The sequence below is a fragment of the Pteropus alecto genome, unplaced genomic scaffold (assembly GCF_000325575.1).
Source record: "Pteropus alecto unplaced genomic scaffold, ASM32557v1 scaffold61, whole genome shotgun sequence".
Classification (NCBI taxonomy): domain Eukaryota; kingdom Metazoa; phylum Chordata; class Mammalia; order Chiroptera; family Pteropodidae; genus Pteropus; species Pteropus alecto.
This window is the reverse complement of record NW_006434835.1, coordinates 19,472,218-19,497,995: the sequence shown is the minus strand read 5'-3', so window position 1 is coordinate 19,497,995 and position 25,778 is coordinate 19,472,218. Positions and strand designations below refer to the sequence as shown.

Here is a 25,778-nt window from a genome sequence, read left to right as displayed (position 1 = left end):
ACAACTGGGGGGACCATTTTATGAACTATATAGATGTCTAACCAGTGTACTGTATACTTGAAACTAATTTAAATAAATAAATTTAAAAAAATAAATAAACACACAAAAAATTTGTCCCCAAACTAATGGGCATACATTTTTAAGTTGACTTAGTAATGAGTGCATAGAAAACTAAACAAATAAAAAAATAAAGACAATTTTAACTCCAGGGGAAAATGTTATCAAGCAGGAGAGAAATAATGATAGTATAAATATATGGTTCAGCTGTGGGTGATATTTATAGAATAATAACAAACTGACAATTGACCAAATCAAATTATAACCACATGGGAAGGATGAGAGATAGGAAGCTGGTGTGTAGTCAGGGAAAGGGGGTTAAGCAGGAACTAAATCCTAAATGTCTAAAAACTGAAAAAGTCAGGAGGTGGCAATATCAGCACATTATTTGGAGACGCGGAAGTTCGTGTAAGTAGCTGACAAAGAATAAGCTATGAGGATCGTAAGCACTTGTCTCTGGAGAGTGGAAGAAAAGTGAGGGGCGACTGCTTTGCATAGCACGACTCACGGAAGAATTTGACTCCTTAAACTATGTGCAGTACAACTTTCATGAGAAGAAAAACTACTCGAAATTAATGAAGTGTTTTTTTCTTTAGAGAGGTGAACGATCAATTCCAGCTAGAGGGTCTGGGGAGGGCTTCTCCCCAGAGGGACTGGAGGAGGATTTTAGCAGGTGGATAAAGTGAGGAGAGGCACGACAGGTGAGAAGAGCATGTCGTCAGCAAAGAGGATAAAAAATCCATTGGGGAAAGGTCATAAAATATCTTGAATTCTATGCGGAAAGATATACAGACTTTACTCTGGAGATAATAAGTGCCAGTTTTAAGCAAGTGCTTGACCTGATGCAACCTAATAGTTTAGTGTGAGGCATAAATCAGAGGGAGGAGACACAGAAGGCCAGGAAGGCAGTAAGAAGGCTGTTGCAATGTCTCAGGGAAGAAATCATTTGGACCTAAAGAAGAGCAGTTGACAGTGGGGCTGGGAAAGGCAGGAATGGGTACAGTCCTTGAAATCCCCTCCCCGCCATCTTCATCGAAGTATAATAGACAATTAGTTGCTCATATTTACATTGTACAATTCAATAAGGTTTTTTTTTCCAATTATAGTTGGCATACAATAATATATTTCAGTTGTACAGCATAGTGATTAGAGATCTATATAACTCATGAAGTGGTCACCCCACAAAATCAGGTACCCTTCTTCTCCCTTACAAATTTATTACAACATTTGAAATCTCTTTTTCGAGGAGCCAATAAAACCAACATCCTGTTCTCTCCCATTTCGGTTTCCTCTGTTTCAGGTAATGGAGCGTGCTCTATTACACATGGACAACTGCTATAAAATCCCCAACATCCGGGGCACTGGATGGCTGTGCAAGACCAACCTGGCCTCCAACACGGCTTTCCGGGGCTTTGGTGGGCCCCAGGCGATGCTCGTTGCTGAAAACTGGATGGATGAAGTCGCAGTGACCTGTGGGCTGCCTGCAGAAGAAGTAAGCTGGTTATTTGATGGCTCAAGTCACACTGGGTTAGCCTAATTTGAGGGGACCATGGCTTTGTATCTGGGGCATCTCCCATGGGAGGAGAGGATGGGCTGGTGCTACTGAGTGGGGCAGAACAAAAGTCCTCAGTGTCCCTCCTCTTGGGAAGGTGCGGAGGAAGAATATGTACAAAGAAGGAGACCTGACACATTTCAACCAGAAGCTGGAGGGGTTCACGGTGCACAGGTGCTGGGATGAATGCCTAGCGAGCTCTCAGTATCACGCTCGGAAGAGTGAGGTCGACAAGTTCAACAAGTAAGCACTGGGAGGGGAATAGTCTGACGTTCTGGTGCTCTCTTGGGCTTCATATTTTACAGCCTTTTTGCTGAACTCAGAATATAAAGCTAATAATTTAATGGATAGCTTATGAGGCTGCTGAGTTTACCAACTCATTCATAGCCATCTCTTTAAGATCATGAAATAATATTAGCCTTGGGGCAGGTGGGCTCTCAGTCTGCTCTCAGCATCATAGCACATCAGTGTGGTTCATCTTTACACAGTGGTCTGCTTTCCGAGCATACTGTGTTCTAGAGAACACCAACCCAGGACCAAGAACACCACAGTTATCCACCTGCCTGTGACACTAATCTGTGAATGTCACCTTGGCAGTCACTCCACTTCCTTGGGCCTCAGTTTCAGCAACTGCAAAGTGAGGATACTTGTGCTGGCTCTGTTTTCCTTACTGAATTACTCAAAACCAAATATAAAGTACAGAGAAGGTATTATCATTATCATCAGCAAATCACAGCTCCTCCCTGGGATGATCACAGTCCAAGGTCAGCAGGGCACTCGGATCAAATCCGAATTCCATTTGGGGAAGAAGAGTGATGGTACTTTAAAGTCTAGGAACTCAGTGGTGGGCCCTGTTCCAGCTGCACCGAAGGATGCAGAACTCAGATTTCTACCTTTCTCATTTTTTTCTACACACTTGGGCACAACTCAGTTATGACAATGACTATATGGGCAGCTCCCAGGATGCCTTGTTTCGATTTTACAAAGATGTTGACTGGAAATATGCCCTGTCCGACATAAACATGATAAAGAAAGTTCTATGAAAATGTTCCTTTTGCTTCAGGGAGAATTGTTGGAAAAAGAGAGGATTGTGCATAATTCCTACCAAGTTTGGAATATCCTTCACAATTCCTTTTCTGAATCAGGTAATTGCTTTACATAATTCTGTCTATCTCTACTGGACTAGGGCCGCATATCCCCCTCTTTGCAAGGGAAAGCCCACTATCACTGGTAACAGAGCTGACTAGAGGAGCTCTTTGCTGTTTAAATGAAAGTTGAATTTGCATGCCCCATTTGTCCAATGTCATGGGACAGCGAGAGCAGCATGAGATTCAATGATCTGGGCTCAAATTCTAGATCTTACCCTTCCTGATAGCAGGACCACGGACAGTTCCTCTGCCTTTCTGATTCTATTTCTTCTACAGAGTGAGGACAAAGATATTTGATTGACCTCCCTCTGATGATGGGAAGCAGAGGGAGAGAGATGAAAAAATTTTGCAAACTGCAGAAGGGCTGTCTAATTAAACCATGAGATTGATACTGCTTTAATTTTTGTCTGGGGTTTACATGCAAAATGTTGCTGTTGGTTCCCTTTTTCCTCATCTCCAGTACCTTTGGTCTCAAGGCTTAAGCTGAGCTAGGATTTACTGAATTTTGTATCTGGCATCCTTCTCTCTTAGGCAGGAGCTCTGATTCATGTGTACACAGATGGCTCCGTGCTGTTGACCCATGGGGGCATTGAGATAGGCCAAGGCCTTCACACCAAGATGGTCCAGGTGAGCAGACTGGGGACTGTGGGAGCCCTCTTGGGCATCGTGGTGTCTGTGTGAGGGAAGACGCTGTGAGAAACTGAACGGTGGGACATACCAGAAGCAGAAGCAGGCCTAGGCTGTCGCCCTGGTTTTGCTGCTTCTTTGCCTGTGGACCTTAGGCAAGTTTCTCCCACCTTGCCCTTAGTTTCCTCATCTATGCAAAGGGGTTGGCCAAGTGCTCTCTGAGGTCACTTCTGTTACCAACATTCTAGGGCTCCATGGCTGTGTGTGTAACATGGGTGTGTTGTGTGTTAAGGTAGCTAGTTCCACACACACGTGAGACTCCTCATAGTGGTGCCAGATTAGAGTCGGCACACCTGCTAGACTCATGGAGACCAGCCATATTAGATTTTTAAAAACGAGGAGTAGCTTTAAAAGGTAAAAGGCATTTTTAATTACCATGATGTTAATGAAGTTTTTTCCAAACAAACCATTCCATAAAGTGCTGCTTCAAATTCAGACAAATGTGAGAACATTCCAATCTCAGTTGGATTATACTTTATAGAATTTTCTTGCCTATAACCATGAACCTGAATCCTGTCTTGGAGACTAGGGCAGCCAAGCCCCTTGCTCACTCCTTCCCTAGAGAATGATGTCATCTCTCTTCACAGGTGGCCAGCAGAGCTCTGAAAATCCCTGTCTCTAAGATTTACATCAGTGAGACGAGCACCAATACGGTGCCCAACACCTCTCCCACGGCTGCCTCTGTCAGCACTGACATCAATGGACAGGCCGTCTATGTAAGGGACTTCAGGAACCGGCAGAGCCGAGGGCCAGCCCAGGGCTTGCGGCCCAGAGAATCCTCGAGCTGGCAGATGGAATGGTCCCTGCAGATATTTTGGCTATAGCCATGCCTTTGGCTGTCTTATCCAGGATAATGGTGCTCTTCCAAATGCTGAGCCAAAAGAGAGGCCCCAGAACTGTAATCACTTCCATCAAAGTCAAGGGGGATGAGTGTAGGAGTTGGAGCAAATTCAGGGGCTTCTGGGAAGACATACTCCCAGACATACTGGTGTGGGAATTGGTCACAAGACAATGAACTGAAATTGAAAATTGATTTGAGGTTGGCTAGGTCAGACCCACTTCTTTCTCCTTTAGCGTGGGGGATGTCATCAAACGAAGGAGTTTGATGGGAGAGGGAACGTCCTTGGGGATCCCCCAAACATTTTACCCTTTGTTCAGACTAAGAACTGGTTCAGAAAGTGCTCTCCAAGTAAGGGTCAGTGATGGTCAGGGAAGGTCCTGTGGCTTCCACCCTGGGCCTCAGTCATTCCAGAGAGGGTGACAAGGCAATTTGAGTGACATTACTTGGGGCTGGCCTTGCCAAGGCACTCAGGGTTTTTCCTGGGCTGGTGAATGAGGAGCTTTGATGTGTCTGGTGTGTGGTGGGTGTGTTTTTTAGGATGCTTGTCAGAACATCCTGAAAAGGCTGGAACCCTTCAAGAGAAAGAATCCTAGTGGTTCCTGGGAAGACTGGGTAAGTCAGAGCTGATCCAAGTTGCTTTTGCAAATGAAAGGGAAATTAAGTGCAGGGCCTCTGTCCCCACCCTGAGCCTGAGCAGGAATAGAAGATCACGATCTAGTCACACAGGCAGAGAGAAGTTGAGGCGGACTATATGCATTCACAAGACAGGGAAATGCTCAGCCATGCTGGGCCCCTTTCTCTACAGTTTTCATAGTCACGGGCAGTCACTTGAGGAAAATTTTTAATCCAGGATTTTGACAGCCCTGTGGGAATTGGGAGTTTGGCTGCCCTGAACCTAAGAAGATGGGGTGACTGTTGAACAGGCCTCACTGAATTCTGTGCTCACTCAGGCCTGGTCTCACACCCCATTCATCCACAGTCTTGGGGAGCCTTGTTTTCTTCAACCCTCCATCTCTCAGAAGCCACCTCTCCCCTCACCCAGCTCTGAAGTCTGGTTCCACTGGGATTCTATCTGCGAGGGAGCAGGGAGAACAACCTTACCGTAGCGTTTATAGCATTCCTATGATTTCGGGAGTGACAGAATGAGCCCTCCTAATAAGAATGAGCCTCATCCTCTCGTTTCTAGTTCAGATGTCTGCATGTGAGAAGCGGCAAGGAAGTCTCCTTCAGGTGGGGGAACTTCAGCTTATCCGTGAAACAGACATGTCAACGCCAGCCCTGCTTTGCTATCCCCCAGTGTTGGAGGGGGAGAGCCGGGCATGATGGCGATACACTCAATGTGACAGCACACGAACCAGATCAGATAAGACAAGTCTCCTTCGATAGATTCAAAGAAAATAAGCTTTTTTTTTCTCTCAGACTCACTCATCGCACTCTGCCTCCCATGACCCCTACTTCTCATCCCACATTCACAGATGTCACAGCCATAAATGCCACGTGGATGCAGGTTGATTTTGGTAGCTTGGATTTTAGCGTGCATTTGAAAGGCAATGTCACTGTTTTTAAAAACAGCCTTTACAATCTGTCGACTTGAGCTTTGTCCTCAACTAATAGTCATATAGTCCAGTGTTCCTTATAAGCTGATAACCTCAGAAAAGGCCATGATCAAAAGGGTGTGGTCAGGAGATGACAGGTATCAAATCTCTCCATTGTCTGTGCTGTATTGAAAAGTAAGCCATTACTACCACCACCACTGTATATGTATATCTTTGATATCATATACATATGGTAAGGATCCTAGAGAAATTTCCCCTAAATCTTAGTTTTCTCATCAATAAAATGAAGATAATAATAGAACTGATCTTATAGGGTTTTACTCAATGTTAAGTAAGATAAAATGCAAAGTATTAATAGCATCTGGTACATAGTAAAGAGCTTGGTAATTGACAGTGAACATGATACAAACTATCTGAACAACAAATTAAATCTTAATGCTGTGCTAGTGCTGGGGATACCCCCAAAAATGTATTAGGTAGTTAAGGAGATTGGATGGATGGATAGATGGGTAGCTTTATTAATAGGAAAGTATCAATGAGAACATAAGTCTCAAATGAGCAATATGGAGGGTTGCTGTTGTAATGGCCAGAGTAGGGAGTGATCACTGAGGAGAGACAGTATGAGAGGCAAGCTTTAGCTGGTTGTTGGACAGATATGGCAGAGGAACTTCATAAACAAAGGTGCACAGGTATGGGGACATGGAAGGGTTGGGAGAGAGTTAACACTTGAGTTTGACCAGAGTGGCAGTGGGGTGTGTGCTACCTAAAACCAGAGAAGATTGGAGCCCTCAGTGTCAGGCATTTGCTCTCTAGTCAATGGGGAGTCATTGAAAGCTCCAGAATAGGAGAGTGACATTGGGAGAACGGTACGTTAAGATGACCACTCTGGCTGGGCTGGGGTATGCAGCAGGCGAGGGGGCAGCTTGAGGCAGGAGACCGGATGGGAGGCTACTGTAGCACGTCAAGCTCTGGATGCCGCGGACCTGGGCTAGGGGTTGTGGTGAGAGGTAAGGTGCAGAAGTGAGAGTCACTGGTCAAGTGTTGAGCAGCTTCCAGATGAGGAGGATGACCTTGGGAAGCTTAGTGCTGGGTCAGGGTTTCTGGAAACCAGACTTGCCCCTTCCTGATGGCTGTTTCTTCTCCTCAGGTTACAGCTGCCTACAAAGATGCAGTGAGCTTATCCGCTACTGGGTTTTATAAGTAAGTCTGGTGCCGATGTCGCCCATGTCACAATGTACTGTCATCCTAACCTCCCAAGTCCCCTCCTGCACTGAATTCTGTCATCCTGTGGTCAGGAGAGAACAGTTGAAGCTAAACTCTTATCTCCTCAATGGACTTCTACTAATTTCAATTTAAAGAAGTTCTGAAATACATGGGATTGCCAAACCATGTGCCAAGGAGGCAAAAGCGTGAGCTGCCATATCAGAAGCCCCACATTCTAGTACTATTACTCTGGGGGAAATCAGCGAGTTTCTCTGAACCTGTTTCCTCATTTGTGACAGAGTGGGACAATTACCAACCATTCTTCCATCAGTCCTCCCCTGTGAGAACCAGCGCTATCCAGTGTTCTAAGTTGCCCATGCGTGTTACTTTGTACTATACATTAGATTTCTTTATGGAGGCTTTCCTTTAAAAGAATGAGGGGAGGATTTTAGAGCACATGGTCTTGTTACAAAATGTAAAGTTCGGCAGAACTTAAAGTGAGATTTAGAAAAGAGCACATTATCTTTTCTAACTTGAAAATTCAGTGGTAGTATGAAGAGCTAGAGACCCTGCCCATCTTTTTAGAAGCCGTAAAAAAGATGATCATATTTACTGTCAGCCATAAAGTTTTAGCTTTCTCTGGGAAATTTAACTGAGACCTTTTTTTTCACATGTCAATAGATTTGGAAAATAGTTCAATATTTGCTTTAAAAGGTCCTGTGTGAATATATGAACATATAGATACTTCATGTATATAAAATATATATGTTTTAGGCAAAGTAATGTTTTGCCAGTGCTGCCTGGGCCTTATATTATTTGACCTACACAAACACAAACACAAACATGTACAGATTTTCTCCTAAGTTCCCATTTCATTTTTGGAGTAGCTGAGTTCATATAAGGGAACAATCAAATGAAGATGGTGAGGTCAGAGGTCAAAGAAGGGGTGATTTCTTCTGAGAAAAGCCTTCTCCCTCAGCCTTGTATTGGTTTTGTTTTCATGTGGATTCTGATTGCATCAGCTCACATTATTTCTGTGTAATGTATAGAATAGCATAGATACAGAGTACTATAAACTCTGGGTATGAGAACACACACACACATATATATGGACACACATATATATAGCTATATATGACTCATGCAAAATTGTAATTATATAAGATGCTTAGGGCTGAAAAAGAAAAAATGTATAAGAGAACATTTGCTTTTATTAATAATACTTTCTTCAAATCAGTCATTGAAATTTCAAAGGGGCCAGTAGACAAGGAGTAATGCAGGCAAGTGGCAGCTTAAAGATGCCCCAGGCAGGTGTGAGATGCTGGTCTCATTAACCTTCACCTTGAGAAAGGCAGAGCAGACCTGTGGGCATGTGAACCAGTGTGAACAGCCCAGGAGTCAGCATAGCAGATCCTTTAGTTCTGAGAGCTTGAATTCTAGATCATTAGATTCTTTGGAGTGTGACTTTCATATCCTTTGTGAGTTCAGAAAACTCTGTCACCTCTGTTTCTACCACGTAGAGGCCACACATTGATACTAAACATTGCTCAGCTGTACAGACTGATTCATATGAAAGCCACTGGCAAAATAGAACAGAGACAAGAGACATAATACTCTGGAATTTCATGAACAGGTTTGAAATATTAAAAACACGTGGACTTTATTTTAAAGAAGAGCTGAATCAAAAAATATAACTTTGAGATCTTAAGCTTCTGCGGGACAGCTATATGTGTGTGTATGGGGAGACACAGTCACCTTAATACATGTGCTATGTTTTCCCTTTCCTCCCCCAGAACGCCCAACCTTGGCTACAGCTTCGAGACCAACTCAGGGAATGCCTTCCATTACTTCACCTGTGGGGCGGCTTGCTCCGAAGTGGAGATTGACTGCTTATCAGGGGACCATAAGGTAAGAAATTTGCAAAACTTTAGTACTGAAGGGGAAAAAAGAGAAACAATTGAACTGCCGTACCAAGAGCTGAAACAAACTTTCTGCTCGGAAAAATAATGCCACACATCATGGCTTGGAAAATTTCCTGTAAAAGACCAGAGAGTAAAAATTTTAGGCTTTCTGCCTCAGTACTCAATTCTGTCATTGTAGCACGAAAGCAGGCATAGACATATGGAAACAAATGAGCGTGGCTGTGTCCCCATAAAATGTCATCGATGTGGACTGAATGTGAATTTCATGTAGTTTTCATGTTATCACGTATTCTTTTTATTTTTGGCAGTCATTTAATAATGTAAAAATCATTAGTAGCTCGGAGGCCCTACTAAAGCAAGGGACAGGCTGGATTTGGCCAGTGGATTGTAATTTACTGACCCTTTCCGTACATGATCTACCCAGACTTAGGCTCAAAGCCCTAGCAACCTGTGAACCTGGCCCTCCCGCTCTCACGTGGCTGTGGGCGCGGTTATTTCGGATCAAGGAGAGAGCATTGCCACCCCCAGCCCCTCCCCAGCTGCTAAGAACTCACGCTTCAGCAGTGCGGAAGGTAGTGGAGACTGGCGAGAGCTTGAACACTCCTGCCTGAGCATTCCCAGAGCATTCTGCTTGTGAAAGTGTTCGGGTTAGCACGTCGTCGTGTAAGGGTCACGAAGACCCGTCTATCATTCCACACGTCCCTTTCTTCTCAAACTGCTTTTATTGTGTAGATTCTTCGTACAGACATTGTCATGGATGTTGGCTCCAGTCTGAACCCTGCCATCGATATTGGACAGGTAAGGCTCACGGTGAACCTGTGTGATGATGAACTTGGCCACTGGTATGTCCCATCCCCCTCCTAGGGTCACCGGCCACAGCGTCTTGGTCATGTCGTTTTTAAGTGGGTCTGCACATAGTACCCAGTGAGCCTCCCTCAGAGTGGGATTTAGATAGACGAGAGCCCACCCATCTCTCAAGGCGGAAGACAAATTAATGTGAATTGACTTGGGTAGGGCACTCGCACCTTGGAGAACAAGATGACGAATGGGAGAAATCATTGCATGCGCACTCGCATGCATACACACACACACACACACACACACACACACACACACACACGCACAGTTTGACAGGGAGCACCGTGTGGGCTGGAGACTGAGTTTGGGGTCAATGTGCAGGTCGTGGGGGCTGAGGTCAGAGGAGCTCTCCCCCTTCTCATTCTTCTTCTACCCAGGACAGCAATGTTCAAGCATGGGATGGCAGGGGGCACTTGAGGGCAGAAGACACAGGTTTGAACAAGGGGAGTAAAGGGATGGCCCAAAGAAAGTCATGTTTGGAAAATATGAGTATTGGGCAGAGCGGGTAGGAGGAGACAGAGGGAGGAATCCAGAAATGAAGTTCTGAGAATCTGGTAAAATGGTAAATTGTATTTCTCAAAAGTGGATAATTACTGAATATATAGAAACCTAGTTATTAGTTAATCGGTTCATTAATTCATTGAGCAACCATTGGGAGAGCCCTGCCATAGGTGGGCACTGAGCTGGGCACCACAAACACAAAGCTGGTCGGTGCCCGGTCTCTCCCCTGTGCACCCTTGTTGGGCCATGCGCATTACCTACCTGATTCTGAGCAGGGAGGGAGAGCAGACATGTGGACAGCAGAGTGTGGCGGGTACCTCCGAAGAAATCTGTAAGCCGTAGCAGGGGCACCTTTTCTCCCAGAGGGCAGGCAGGTCTGGGAGTCCAAAAGGCCTGGAATCTACTACCCAAGAAATTCCTCCTTTCTTGTGAGGCTGCTCAAGAGCACATGGTCCTATTTAGCACCCAGGAGCAGTGCGGGCCCCTGGCCTGTGAGCTTGAGCCTCAGCTTGAGGCTGCCATGTCCCCAGTGGCGACATGGGAGGGACATCTCCACATGCCCTGTGGCAGGTCTTTTTCCCATGCTTGAGGAGATATGTCTGAAAATAAATTACTAGTAGCGATATCAGAGAGATTACTGCCTATGTTTTCTTCCAGAAGTTTTATGGTTTGGGGTCTTACATTTAGTGCCCTGTGGCAGGTTTTAATGACAAATTATGCCTATCACTGTGAGAGCCTCCTGGAATCACTGACAAGTTCTAAAACCGACCTTCCGTGTTTATGTCTGTGCTCTGCCTATGCCAGTGCCTGGCACAGGCCCAGAGGGGTTGTCCCAGGTGGGGCGGGAGCCAGGTAGGCAGTAGAGGGCTGTTTTTAGCTTCTTCTCACCTGCTTCAGGTGAGACTTGGTGCCAGTGTGGGAAGCAATACTTGTCCCTGGGGATGGGGTGGGTGCGGGGCAGGCTAGCCACTGTCTCCTTCTGCCTTGCAGGTGGAAGGGGCATTTGTCCAGGGCCTGGGCCTCTTCACCGTGGAAGAGCTGCACTACTCTCCCGAGGGGAGTCTTCACACCCGTGGCCCCAGCACCTACAAGATCCCTGCGTTTGGGAGCATCCCCATTGAGTTCAGGGTGTCCCTGCTTCGCGAATGTCCCAACAGGAAGGCCATCTACGCTTCCAAGGTACCGTCGCCCTGGGTCTGCGGTGCCTTCTGGTCTGCACTGAGAGAGGCCGCAGGTGGTGACAGGGGCTCCAGCCAGCCACCACGTGAGTCTGTAGGGGTCTCATATGGAAGAGACAGAAGAGGGCTTGACACCAGCCTAGATGATGGTGCAGGTGTAGGGGCAGTCCTGCCTGACAACCAGGGAAATGGGTTGAGGATGGAAACACCACTGTGCAGTTGAAGCCAGCTCCTTCAGGGGCATTCAAGAATTCCTTAATGCAACCCCGTAAGTCAAATCCTGACCTATATTCATGTCTCAGGTGTGCATTCCTGATGGTTGGTCCTAGAGATGATCTCACAGGTACAGCACCCTTGTCGTCCCATGAGAACTAGCATATTCACTGCAGATGGGGTAGTGCCTCCATGCACCGCCATTCACCTCCTTCGGTGCTACCACCTGACCTTAAGATCAGCATGCCTGAAGGATAACTATCCCTAATAAGTATTTAAAATGGTTGAAAATCAATTAAGCTGATTGATATAGGTCTATGTCTAAGAAGGGAGACAGATAATCACTTATAAGCAATGACACACGCCCATTTGCTTATCTCATGGGTTATGTTAGTGTGGGAGGGTCTGGGACACTTTGTGCTCCCTGCCATTGGCTCTCACATGATACATAATACTTTAGCATGTATCAGAATCACTGGGGCTCATGATAAAAATGCAGTTCTGTGGGGCCCACTCCTAGAAATTTTTTATTCAGTAGGTCTGGGGTAGGGCCCTGGACCATGCATTTTTAACAAATGTTCCTAGCTATTCTGATACAGGTGGTCTCTGGTCTATGTTTTGGGAGACAAAACCACCTCTTCTAGAAGGTGTTTCAATTCTTGTTTGTCAGGATGCCTGTATTTCAGCAGATGCTGTGAGTATAATTAATTATGCTGCCTGTATAAATGTTGGTGTCAGCACTGCAAGCAGATTATTCTCTTAGGCTTATAACTGTGAGGAAAGGGTTAAAATTCATGTCAGAATTTTTTGTCTATAAAATATAATTCATATAACTTTTAAGGGCATATTATATTTGCATGGCGTCATGAGAAAAACAATCACGTAGTAAGAATTAAAAGAAATATGCCAATGAGGTTGAGTCATTTACTAGATTGATTGTTCTTGGCCCCTGAGTCATTTACTAGGTTAATTGTGGTCTGTTAGCGCTGGCTGGGGTTCCCTGGCATACCAATCCCTCCTGCTGTGGAGGCTGGGGGCCCCTCTGCCTGATTCCCTCTCCCCCGCTCTGTCTACCCAGGGTGTTGGGGAGCCGCCCCTCTTCCTGGCTGCCTCCATCTTCTTTGCCATCAAAGATGCCATTCGTGCAGCTCGAGCTCAGAACACAGATAATAATACGAAGGAGCTTTTCCAGCTAAACAGCCCTGCCACCTCGGAGAAGATCCGCAATGCCTGCGTGGACAAGTTCACTACCCTGGTATGACGCCTCTCGAGTGGCTGCTCAGCCTGTGCCGCTCCGTCTAGGGGAGGCTGGGGCATAGGCCTGTGAACTGCAGGGGGAATTTCTACAGAGAGGAGAGTGAGATGTTAGACTCACTCTCAGCTGGGCAGCTTTGGGTCAGTGCTGCTCTCCACTATGCCGTTGAGGCACTCCCTTGAACTTGCAGGAAAATAACAAGAAACCCCCTTAAATCTGTAGCTTCTAGCTGGGTCTCCTTAGAGGAAAGAGAGCTGTTTGATGCACAGCTATCACCCACAGATTTCATTATTTTCCATGAAGATGAGAGTGATGGATAAAAGTCTAGAAGAGCCTAATCTTTAGTGTCCATCACTAGCATTTTTTTTGAGACCCTTCTTTGTTTCAGACACTGTGTGAGGTACTATGGAGATGGAGAGAAAAAGAGGAACTAATTAATTAGATGGCCCACATTTGTCCTGGGATTTTCATGTGCCATGCTGCTATTGGAGATGCATATGTACCCTTAAAGGCTTTGCAGCCTTTTGGGAAACCAGATGATTGCATTATATGGTGATTGGTTACCACTTTGGAAGTGTATGTAGCAGAATATAACAGGAATTCCACGGCCATTGGAATCATTTTGGGAAGGCCTTATGAGATACTTGTAGTGGGCAATGCCTGGCACAAGCAGACCATGCTAGGATAGCTTCTTCCACTGCTGGAACCTCAGAACCAGCCCAGCCTCTCGGTTGTGCTGAAGTGGGCCCTGCATGCACAGGACCCTCTGGTTGCTTTTGCAACAGCAGCATCTGTTGAGGTAGCAGAACTGGGTTCTTTCTGATACCCAAGTTGGATTTCCTTCTGAGTGTTTGGTGGGAAATTTGATAGGCCTTGGGGTGTACTCATGGACCCAAAGTGTCCCAGGAATGGGGAGGGTACAGGAGACTCCTCCTCTTCAGGTCAGGCAAATCCTCAGGACTGAGAATGAGGGAGACAAATGGGCCACCAGTCAGGCCACCCTTTGTCTGCCAATAAGTTAGGTATGAAGTGAGAGCTACACAGACCATGTGTGGGGCTTCCAGGCAGTGAGGATGCCCGCAGCTGTGCAGCAAACTTCCCACAGCCCAGAGACTTTCCACCATGGCCCCAGCGCTGACAGTTACCCAAACCCCATTCCCTGAGACGAGAGGGCTGCATGGCTCCCAATAAGCTTGCACAGGTTGCAAAGTTAGCTCCTGGCAAACAATCTGATGTACAGCTCAGTGATTTAATGAGCCCCTCTGATGCCTCAGGATTAGAGATTCTAATCCAAGAACTTTGCTATGTTACAACACACGAGGAATTTAAAATCCCTGTAGTAGATTTGACTGAGTAGCTGATTCTATGAACCAATCATGCTTTCAAATGACTGTGAGTGCCAGGTGAGAAGGGCCCACTTCTGTGTTTGGTCATCTCTATATCTCTAGAAGCTGATAGAATGCCTGCCACATGGAAAGTGCCCAATAAAAACAAATGAAGGACTAGGAAATTAGGGAGTCCTGCCTTGGGGGCATGTCTAGCAGCTGGGACTGCAGAGTGGTGTTTGGTTTTGGAATGGTGGCTGGCAGTGGTGGCAGGTGGCATGTATGTGAGAGTGGGGGAAGGGCACTATGTTTCACCCTGTGCGAAGACCTTGGCAGTGAGTTCTTTGTCGTTCCTTCCTAGTGTGCCACTGGTATACCAGAAAACGGTAAACCTTGGTCTCTGAGGGTTTGAAGAGAAAGGCCCCAGCGGAGTCTTCTTATGCTAACGGGGGGTCCCGTGGAGTGTGGAACATGCCTTGCAGAACACAGATCTTTAAAAGTCGCAGGATAACAATGCTGTATTTCATCAGGATGGTGTCTGGAAGAACGCTGAATAAATACATTGGAAGATTTTGATCAAAAATGTGATTCGTAAACATAACAGTAAGCTGATTCAGAACTGTTAGGTCCAAATGGCTAATGTACAATTAAGGTCATTTCATGAAATTTTTTTTTAAGATTAAAATTTAAATTTTTTTTAAGTGAGATAACCTTTGGTTGACCTCACAGATTGCAAAGAACTTGTCAGCTTACAATCCCTTATTTCTAATACCTACAGCACCTGGTCTTCCTAGGTGGTCTCCCATTCAAGTACTTACCAGGCCCGACCCTGCTTAGCTTCTGAGATTACACGGGATCCAGCTTGTTCAGGGTGGCATGGCCATAGACTTCATGTATGTTTTAATCTTGTATTTCAAATCAACTTAGGAAGTGTTTGTGCTTGTCTCAACTCACTGGATGGCATGAATTACCTCAAGTACTGACAGTGGCTGTCCTTCAAAGAGGATTCCCACAAACCCCCAGAAGCCTAAACCAAAGTTACTTTAAATCCATGTGCCTTCCTCAGAAAGGCTTTTTTCAAACCAATTAATGTCATATTATAACTTCAGATTCATACTGAAATTTGCAATGGGACATTCAAACCTCTAACCACCTGTGGAGAGAATAAAGAATGAAACAAATTCAAGGTTAATTGGATCCAGTCTTGTTAAGCTACAAGAAGTAAGGTTATTCCATAACACCAAAAACCAACCACCCCAATTATTGAGCACTTACAGTGTGCTAGGTTCCTTCCTCTTCCTCTTTGTGCATTTCAAAAAAAAAGATCAGGTTTGAAAACCTTCGTTGGAGAAATCTTACCATTCGTGACAGCATGGATGGACCCAGAATATATTACGCTAAGTGAAATAATCAGACAAAAATGGCAAATACCACTTATATGCGGAATATAAAGAACAAAATAATCAAACAAAATAGAAACAGAATCATGGATATACAGAAAACAAAATTGCCATATGGGAAGGGGATTGGGGAGCTGGGTGAAGGCATTAAGAAGTACAGATTGGAATTTACAAAATAGTCACAAGAATATAAAGTACAATATAGGGAATATAGTTAATAATATTGTAATAACTATGTATAGTGCCAGGTGGGTACTAGACTAATCAGAGGGATCACTTCATAAACTATATAAAAGTCTAACCACTATGCTGTACACCTGAAACTGATATAAAATAATATCGAATGTCAACTCTAATTGAAAAATAAAAATTAAAAAAACCCTTTTATTTGAAGCCAGAGTAATTTCCATCGAAAAATGATGCTACCAAAATCAAGACCAACAAGAGGAAAAACAGTCAAGAAACCTGGGTTCTTATTCCAGCTGCGTCTCTATCTGTGTGACCTTGGGCTGTCACTTCCCTTTTACGCTATTCATTTTACTGCAGAATGAAAGATTGGACTGGAATAATCTCTAAGGTCTTCTTCAGCTCTAAAAGTCTATAAATATGTGACCTGAAAATTCCAGTTATATAAGGGATCTGCAGCTATCAGTGACTTGGGTCTCTTACAATGATGTAATATCTGGGCTTAATGAATCTGCTAAGCTTCCTCCAAGCTCCTGAGGTTGATAAAGAGAACAAGAAGAAGGAGGAAGGCAAACATTCCCTGTAGTTTCCAACAGGTGATTTCGTCACTATGTGGTGCTGGGTGGATGATGGGACATTGTCATGTGCCTTCTGCCATATGGAGTCCACGGCTCTGGCCATGGAAGTATATGGAAACCATACAGTTGAGCCTGGTGCCTGATGTCACTAATAAATGGAACTGTTAGCTGGTTGGCACATGAGAAATGTTTGGTAATCCTTATAACCATACCAAATGCTAATATTTGCTGTATCTTAGCCAGCCTTTATCTCTAGACAAGACACCACACACACACACACACACACACACACACACACACACACTTTCTTGCAAAATTCACCTCAGAGTATTTTAGACAGCATGTATTTACATTGATATACACACAAGTCTGTTTTGAATGATTTTCTGGAATGTTCTAGGGCTACCCTGAGATTGAGATGTGTCAGCTGCTAATGGTGAGGCTGTAAGGGCTGAACAATGACTGAATTCTCTTCTGAACTTAGGAACAGAGGCAAGTCAGAGTGGTCATAAGAATCAAATGGGTAAGTGTTTCGTGAGCTGTAAATCACTGTGTCCTGCTGAGGTACTGTCCTCCTCAGACACTTGCCCTTGCCCTGCAGTCTTAATCTGTGAACTGTCTCAAGTTTGCAGAGTGAGGGTCCTCGATCACAAAGGTTCAGCCAACACTGCCTGCAGTGTCACACGGAAACCTGCAGAGGGCGGTGGAACACTTATTATGAGACCACAGTCTGCTGGCCCAGCAGTGTCGCATCTGTGGTGAGTTACTAGGGCACAAATTTAGGATCTCGGGGTAGACCAAATGTCTTCAAAAGTCTCTTCGAGAGCTGGATTTGAAGCTGCTTAGGGTTTCAGAGTGACAAAAATCTCCTCATAGGGGCTTTCTGAAGACATAGGTCAGCTGTGGGAGCTGAGTTCCCAACAATGGCTGGCAGGAAAGTGGGGCAAGTTTTATTCTCTGAGTGTCTGAAACCTGCAGGGTGCCAAATTTAGTGCTTATAGGATCTCATTTAATCCTTGCAGTGGCCTTAGTAGGTGGGGCTTTAATCTCTGGAATGACATGAAGGAGAAGCCTTACCCACAGCCAGGCAGAGGGCTTCCTCGAAAACCCCCCGCGGCCCATGGGCTGCAACTTGGCCAGGCAGGCCGGGAAAGCTGGCGAGTCCTGGGAGATGATCACGCTGTCAGAGTGGACTCAGGCTAAGCAGGCTCACAGAGGCTGGTGGAGGCACCGAGCGCGCATATGTTTACCTGTAGGCAGGTGTAGGTCCCTGACGCTGGTCTGCCTGAGTTGCTGAACTGCTGTCCGAAGGCAGAGGATGGATCTCCACCTACTTCAGAGCTAAGGTGGCTGGAAGACCAGAACAGGGAGGACAGGATGAATAGAGGTCCTCAGGCAAGGGATAAGAACAGAAATAGTCCTAGCTGATTGATTTATGACTGGGAACATCCCCGAGCCCATGATATTTTTATCTGTAGCTGAGGGGGAGCCTAGAAACCATTCTATTTGCTGCCCATTTTAGATCCTGGGATAAGGCTATTCGGAACAAGCAGCTTCCTTGATCAGCGGAGGTTTGACATCACTCTGGGCCCCCAGGCCCAGGGTCCTGCCCTTTTGTTTTGTCTCTGTCTTGTACTAGGGGAGCGCTTGTCTCTAAGGCAGGAGACGGATCCTATGATAATCTTGTCACCTGAAGCAAAGCCCTCTGATGGGAGTGGAAATGTCAGGCACTGCCCAAGGGGCTTTTGGCATCATTTTTGCCTTTGAACTGACCTGGCCCTGGCCTCGCACAATCCCCCAGACCACTCAGCATCCCAGAGCTGGAAGGACCTTGGGGACCATCAAGTTCAAACTCTTTGTTTTAGAGCTGAGAAACATAAGCCCAGAGAGGGTAACTGACTGGTGTAGGGTCTCACAGCCCTTTAGTGAGAGAGACAGGCTTACGGCAAGGCTGTGACTCCTGGTCCAGACTCTTTAAACTAAATCACCCAGCCACTCATCAAGAGAGACTTCTCTTATGCGGTTGGGTCAGATGGCTGGATGATATGATAGAAACCTAGTAACGCTGTTTGGGGAGATGATATGGAGAGCTGGGAGCCCAACATGAACACCGTGGCAAGGAGGGGCATAGGTTTTGCTGCTGCCTATGCTCCTAGGACAGAAAATGCTAAAATGGGATTCTTTTTTAAGTCCCACAGGCGTACACTGAACAGTAAGTGCAAAACATCCTCTCACTGCAAAGCGAGGTGCTAAGTCATCTATGTCAGACTTGGCAAAAACTGATTTTGCCACCTCGGCTCATCAAAGGAATAAAGGATTGAAATATAGAGTTTGAGAGATTTAAGAAAGATGATTTCTTTGAAAAGAGCAAACTGTGTATCCTCCCTGCCAAAGAGGAGAAAGAGGGAGAGGAGAGGATTGCGTAACACCATGAATGTGGCAGATGCCACTGAATTGCCACTTTATAATGATCAATTGTATCTTATATGGATTTCACTTTAATTTGAAAAATCTTTGGAAGCAAAAAAAGGAGGAGGAGGAGGAGAAGGAGAGAGGAGGAGGAGGAGGAGGAGGAGGAGGAGGAAGAGGAAGAAGAAAGAGAAAGGGAGAGGAGAGGAGAGGAGGGGAGAGGAGGGGAGGAGGGGCTGCTGCTTTTCCTTGCTTCCCGCTGAGGCTGGCCTGAGTTCCCGCTCTGGGGCGATGGCAGGCAGCCCCTCAGCCCACGCCTGGTTGTTCAGGAACTGACTGTAACAGTGTGGGGCTGGCCAACCCCCACTGCTTCTCCTCTTTTCCCCTCTTCTCTCGTGGCGAGTCACTTAGCTCCTCTGAACCCCAGTCTTCATCTGTAATAGGCATAGATAATCACATCTACCTGCCAGACTGCTGTGAGGATTGTAAGAGAGAGTAGGGTTAAAAACCACTTCGAAGAGTGCAGAGCTGTCATTTCCAGGCCTTTGATCATGCCTTAAAGGGGACAGACCGCCAGGGGATCAAGAGTAAGCTTTCCAAAACACACGGATGGGAGGGAAGATGCAAGAATGAATCAAACTCTCAACCAACCGCAGTGGGTGTTGGGTAGCCAGCAGCACACAGAAAGCTGTGGTCTTAAACCAGGTAAGACCAGCTCAAATTATTATATTTTGGCACAAATGACAAAAATGATTAATTAGCATATCCCAACTTCTCACACAAATGTGATTTTGCCCAGCATACTGGGTTAGAGAGGAAGGCTGCTTCTCAGCTCCCCATGGCTGACTAAGTGGCACCCGTGAGGTTGCGGGAAAGGCCCATCAGGCTCACCCAACTGTCCTTCCCAGGCTTTTATCAAAGGAAGCGATCTCTTTCTTTCATTATCCACGAATGTTCAATCTTGTCTGATGAAGACAACAGCTGACGTTCTCACGTAAGTCACTTGGCTTTGCATTGTTCCGTGTAACTCTTGCGATAAACCCACGAGGTATGTGTAGCAATCACACCCATTTTATGGATGAAGAAGCAGAGGCTCAGAGGGAGAAGATGGGGCAGTCAAGAGCACTAGCTGCGAAATCGACCGATGTGTTCCAGTCTTGGCTCTCTCACTCAGCTGTTGTGCGATCTTGGAGGACTTGCTTAAATCTTTGTCCTTCTACTTTCTCATCTGTGAAATGGGGATAATGATGGTTCTTCCACAGGGTTGTGGGGAAGATGGGATCAGAAAGTGCAGGCAAAGCACTAAACTCAGCAGCTGGCAGAAAAGTTTCCACTTTTACACACGCGCACGCGCACACATGCTGCTCTTTCTTCTTATTCCCCTCTCTCCCAGTCTCTGGATTCAAGGGAGAGAGGAGGACCTCATTGCCAGAAGGAAAGTACCTACCACAGAAGAAAGACTCTTCATCTCTTTCCAAACCCAGAACAGTCTCGTCAGGGCCAAAAGCATGTCCGGATGGTCTCAGGAGGGGGAGGGGAAAGCACCATTGACAATGGCCCCAGGGTCCCTTCCCCCACACCCACTGTGTGCCCTGACTGTCACTTAATGGTAGGAGGAAGGCCCTATTAGGTTGGACCCGTTGCAAGATGTATGTATGCATGGGGTCTTGCCCCTTTCCTCTATACTCTTGGAGAGCCATGGATCTGAGGAAAAACCAACTGGAAGTGTTCTTTGTCCTCTTGGAGGTGTGCTAAGGGCTTCTTGCAAGAATCCTATGTGCTTCATAAGCTCTGGGATTGGTGGCATTGGCCCCATAGTAACCGGTGGCTCTGAAGTGGGTCTAGGCTTTCCTATGAGCCACACTAACTTGGTAACAGCTGCCCTCCCCCATCCCTCACTCCCATTCTGCCCCCGGGGGCCAGAAGTGCCACCTCTCTGGGAGATTTAACTGTGGTAGTGTTGCTAGTAATTTGTGGACACCAGCTGATGAGGACACTGGCTCTCAAGCTGCTCAGTCATCATTCCCACACGTCCCACAGTCAGGTTCTCTCTTTCCTCATCTACACATGCCGTGTGCCTCTTAAGGGCCAGATGCCGGGCCGTGCTCAGGGTCACCCTGGAAAGAGGATGGGCTGCACCTGGATGTTCTACTCTGCTCTGACAGCCTAAGAACTCTCTTCCTTTGGACCAATTGTCCTCTGAGCGACAGATTCTTTATTTGTAAAAGGAGGATAGTGAGACCTATCGTCAGGATTGTAACACCAACATGAAACAAAGAATCATTCAGCCCAAACGTCAGCTGTGCTGAGGTTGAGAAACTCTGGTCTATCCCTCCTACCCCTGTGATATCAGGGAAGCGACTGAGGACTCCTGAGGTGGCCATGGCAGAATTAAAACCTGACTCGTTCTTTCTGCTGCTCTTGCTGTCTCATTATGTCATTGTAGTATCAGTAAGTATGTAGCAAGTGTGTTTATCTCTCTGTAGAATAGGAATTGCCTATTGCAAGAACATATCTGAAAATTCTTATTTCTAAATGGGCATTCACGAGATAGCCACACCAGCACAGTGAATTACTCTCCCTGCAAAAATAATATAAATGGGGATACTCAACTGTGATATTTGCTTCTAGTCCTTTATCAGACCCACATGATTATTTATTTTATACTATAGTTTCTTAAAACATTTCTATGTATCGAGACAATTAATAGCCAGAAGTGGAATGTCTGCTTTATTGGTCATGTTTTGACTATTGTCTTTATAACCAGATACGCTGTGAATTTGTTTGCTTCCCTGTGGAGGGTCTATTTTTTCCTTTAAGAACCTTTTCTTAAATAAATAAATTAACTACAGTATGTATCAAACAGAGGTGATATAGAGAAAAATAAAAGACACATATATACTTCCCACCTAGTTCTAAAAAATATTTGGTTGTCCATATTTGTTTCCTATGTTTGAAAATTAATGTTATAAGTAGTCAAAGCCTCTCATTTTATCACCCAACCCTCAGATTTTCCTCTTTGCCTTGAGGTGATCAATATTCCAAGGTTGATGTGTATTTTCCCTGTATATGATTTTCTAATTTTACTGTGTATATATCCATTGGCAATGTATAGTACTTGTGGGTGAGAGTTTTAAAATTCACACCCATCAGCCACCAGAATGACTAAAATTAAAAAGATTTAAAAAATGGGAGTGCAAATACGGTGCAAAGTAAGTGGAATTCTCATACACTGCTAGGAAAGTAAATCGGTAAAACCAATTTGGAGAACTATTTGGGAGTCTCTACTACAAATAGATATGCATATCCTGGACCCAACAATTGCTGAGCGTAAACCCAAGAGAAATAGATGCACACATGCACCAAAAGAAAGGTCAAGATTGATCATAGCAGCAGTGCTTGTAATAGCCCCAAACTAAAACAAGTCCCAAATGTAGAGTGCAAAAATGAATTGCGGTATATTCATACAATGCAATCCTAGCACAGCCAAAAGAGAGAATAAACACAGCTACATACTTCAGTGGGATGCGTCTCTCAAATATAATATGGAATCAAAGAAGCCAGACACAAAATGAGTACACAAAATTTCAAAAATAGGCAAAAACCAATCTATAGGGTTAGCAGGATATGATGTTACCTCTGGAGGGATGTAGTAACTGGAGGAGACAGACAGGGGTGGGGGGTCTTCTGAGATGCTTGGAAATGCTCTATTTCTTAATCAGAGTGCTGGTTACAAGGGTGTGTCACTGTAAAAATTCATTGAACTGTTTATTATGATTTGTACAATTTTATTCTGTAATGAAAAGTTTCCTTTGGGAAAAAACTACATCCATGGTATCATATGGTGACAGCCTTCTGTAACTTGTTTTCCCATTCGACATTATGCTTTTAATATGTATCCAGCTTGGCCCATTTGACCTAGTTCAGTCATTTGTCTGTTATATTGTGCTTTATTATATGTATAGCCAAAATTAATTTTTAAATCTCCATGCTAATAAATGTTTACGCTGTTTCCAATCTTTTATTATTATAAACAACATATGTGAACATCCATCGACTTGCAATGTGTGAGAATTTGGTCTAAGACCAACACATCAAACTGGTATTTCTGGTCATGTCTTCTCTGCTCCTTTATTTTCAACTGTTCGTGTCATGTTTTACTTGAGTCTCTTACAGATAGTATATTTGAAATGCATGTGTGTGTGCCTATGTGTTGGCAAATAATGTGCTTACAGCAATGTGACTAATAATATCTTTTGATTTATTTCTGTCATCTCATTTTGTGTTTTTCTACTGAGTGAATTCTTTATTTCTCTTTTTCTCATTGTTTTCCATCTGTTTCATCGAGCTTTTTCTTTCCTTGCCCACTCTGTTCTCTCCACTAGTTTGGAAGTGCTACATTATATTTCTACTCTTTTAGAGGTAATGGTTAAATTTTTAACATGCACATTGTGTTTAGCGAAGCCTATGTTTAATTAATATTTCTTTGCTGTCACCAAACGGTATAAGAACCTTAGAATGCGTTGACTCTGCTCTCTACCCTCTTCCTCCATGTTGCTGTAAGTACTTCCTCCTTGTTTTAGCATTCCCATTACTTGCTGTATTTTTGTAAAAGTATTTATTTTGCCCTCATCCTCAAGTGATCATCTAGCTAGGTATTAAATTCCATGTAGCAGCTATTTTCCCCAGTTCTTATTATACATTTTTCTGATATCGGTCATTCTTTTGCAGGTAACATATCTTCTTTCACTGGCTGCTTTTTTTTTTTTCTATTGAGGTATTTTATTTGATCCATTATTTAGGTACCGATTAACTTTTTTTCATTATGCCATGGATTCACTATGCTTCTTCATTCCTATTTCAACATTAAAGGATGTTGGGGAGGGTCGACTCTATACAGTCACCCAGAGACCAAGGACAGCAGAGAATGAGAGATCTTTCTGGAGCTCTCGCTCTTGACGTTCTGTCTTTGAGTTCCTTCTTCAGTTCTGGAAGTTGGGGGCTTCCCTTTCTTCCCTTTCTTTCATAATATAACATTATGTTATATTTTATACAACAACTATATCCAATTTGAAACAAAAGAACATGCTTTCAATTAAAACTTCATGTTACCAGAAGTTGAACTTTTTAAGAGGTTATATTCTAGAACATTTTAGATCGCAAATTTCAATCCTATTTATTTTGTGTATGAATTTACATCTCAGAGCCAACTGCCAGAACACTCAGATTCCAAGCATCCAAAAATTAGTGTCTCGTACTTTTGCACATTCTCGTTTTTTTATGCCGTCAGTATTCATCATCAGTCAGCTATTCCTTTCTATGTTTGCAAATATTCCTAGGGTCTATCTGTCAATTCCAAACTGCCACAGTAATTCTTTTTATTAAACAATAACCATTCATACAGGTCATGAGGCATCCTTCCAACAAAAATTAAGCACCGATTACATATGAAGTATGTGCTGTGCCCTTGAAGCAAAAAAAAAAAAAAGATGAAAAAGCCTCAGATACTGCCCTGAGTCTGCCACAGTCTAGTAGAAGAAATATAACGTGTACACAATTAACCCTAATGCCAGGTGGAGGGGCAGAATACTTTGAGAATTCACCTATGGATGGAGGAAACAAAGAAGGCTTTATGGCATTTGTACTGGTGCTGAAAATGCTGTGTTAGATTTCTGTTGCTGCCATAACAAATTACCATGGATTAGTACATTAAAACAACATATTGTAATGTATACTATGATGACTGTAGTTAATACTACGGTATTGCATATTTGAAAGCCATCAAGAGAGTTAAGACCCCCCACTTCTGTAGGTCAGTGTGGCTCAGATGGGTTTCACGAGGTTAAATCAAGGTGTCGGTAGGGCCGCACACCTTTTGGGAGGCCCCCGGAAATCTGCTTCCGAGCTCATTCAAGTTTTTGGCCAGATTCACTTCCTCGTGGTGGTAGGACTGAGGTCCTTTTCCTTCCTGGCTGTCATCTGGGGAGTCCATCTTTGCTCCTAGAGGCCACCCACATTCCCCCTCTTGCTTTCCACGTGGCCCTCTCCAGCAGTGGGGGTAGAGTCCCTCTCATGCTTTGAATCTCTCTGACTGCGCCTTCTGACACATCAATCCTGACCCCAGCTAGAGAGAGTACTCTGCTTTTAAGGGCTCGTGTGATTGAATTGAGCTCCCCTGGATAGAATTTACTGAATATGCTGAGCCCTGACAGAGGGCTCTTTGGGCAGAGGGAATGGGAAAAAAACAAACTGTGGAGGCAGGTGGCCATGTGCAAGAGCAGTGACAACAGACAGCCTTCCTCGGGGTGTAAACTGGCAAGTCCCTTCCAATGCGATATGGGCACAGGTTCTTGGACAGAGTAAGACCTTCTGCATGACAGTAAGGCAGTTACAGACCCCTGACCTGGGGGCCGTGGGAAGTGCAGTGCCGCTCTCCTGGGTTCTGGAGGTGAAATTGCTGTGGTAGCATTCCCACGCTTCCTGGGCATGCTTTGTTCCTCAGGATTGAACAGTGTAATACCGGGCGCCTTCAAGAAATAACTTTTATTTAATATTACATATTTGTTCCACACCGTACTGGCAAATTGGCAGAAGAATGTAATAATCACCCGTAATCCTCATACACAGAACAACTGTTAAGGCCTTGTTGTTTTGTGAGATGCCTTTAAAACTTAGCAATATATCCACCCAGGTTTCCATGTCTATTAATATTCTGCCTCGATGTTATTTTAAACAGATACATAGTTTTCTGTTGTATGGATGGCACCATGGCTTATTTAATGAATCCACCAGTGCTGACATTTGACTCGTTCTCAAGCTGTTTTACTATCATAAACAAAGCCGAGATGAACATAACAGGGTTGCTTTTACAGACATGTTGAACAGGATGTCATCAAACTCAGCAGGACT

The 25,778-nt window shown here is 44.6% G+C and overlaps 1 protein-coding gene and 1 pseudogene across 1 annotated transcript in view; one reads left to right on the top strand and one right to left on the bottom strand.

Annotated features, from left to right (window-relative positions):
• Window positions 1–14,820, top strand: part of XDH (xanthine dehydrogenase) — a 55,577-nt gene extending 40,757 nt beyond the window's left edge. The window contains exons 25-36 of the mRNA XM_006910364.1: window positions 1,358–1,549; window positions 1,707–1,852; window positions 2,673–2,754; window positions 3,289–3,384; window positions 4,032–4,160; window positions 4,823–4,897; window positions 6,989–7,041; window positions 8,838–8,952; window positions 9,699–9,764; window positions 11,316–11,504; window positions 12,795–12,971; window positions 14,658–14,820. Coding sequence (XP_006910426.1) covers window positions 1,358–1,549; window positions 1,707–1,852; window positions 2,673–2,754; window positions 3,289–3,384; window positions 4,032–4,160; window positions 4,823–4,897; window positions 6,989–7,041; window positions 8,838–8,952; window positions 9,699–9,764; window positions 11,316–11,504; window positions 12,795–12,971; window positions 14,658–14,708 — 1,371 coding nt within the window. The 3' untranslated portion in view covers window positions 14,709–14,820. The remainder of the gene's footprint in view (window positions 1–1,357; window positions 1,550–1,706; window positions 1,853–2,672; window positions 2,755–3,288; window positions 3,385–4,031; window positions 4,161–4,822; window positions 4,898–6,988; window positions 7,042–8,837; window positions 8,953–9,698; window positions 9,765–11,315; window positions 11,505–12,794; window positions 12,972–14,657) is intronic.
• Window positions 14,821–15,065: 245 nt separating this feature from the next.
• LOC112478541 lies at window positions 15,066–15,184 on the bottom strand (annotated as a pseudogene).
• Between the last annotated feature and the right edge of the window lie 10,594 nt (window positions 15,185–25,778).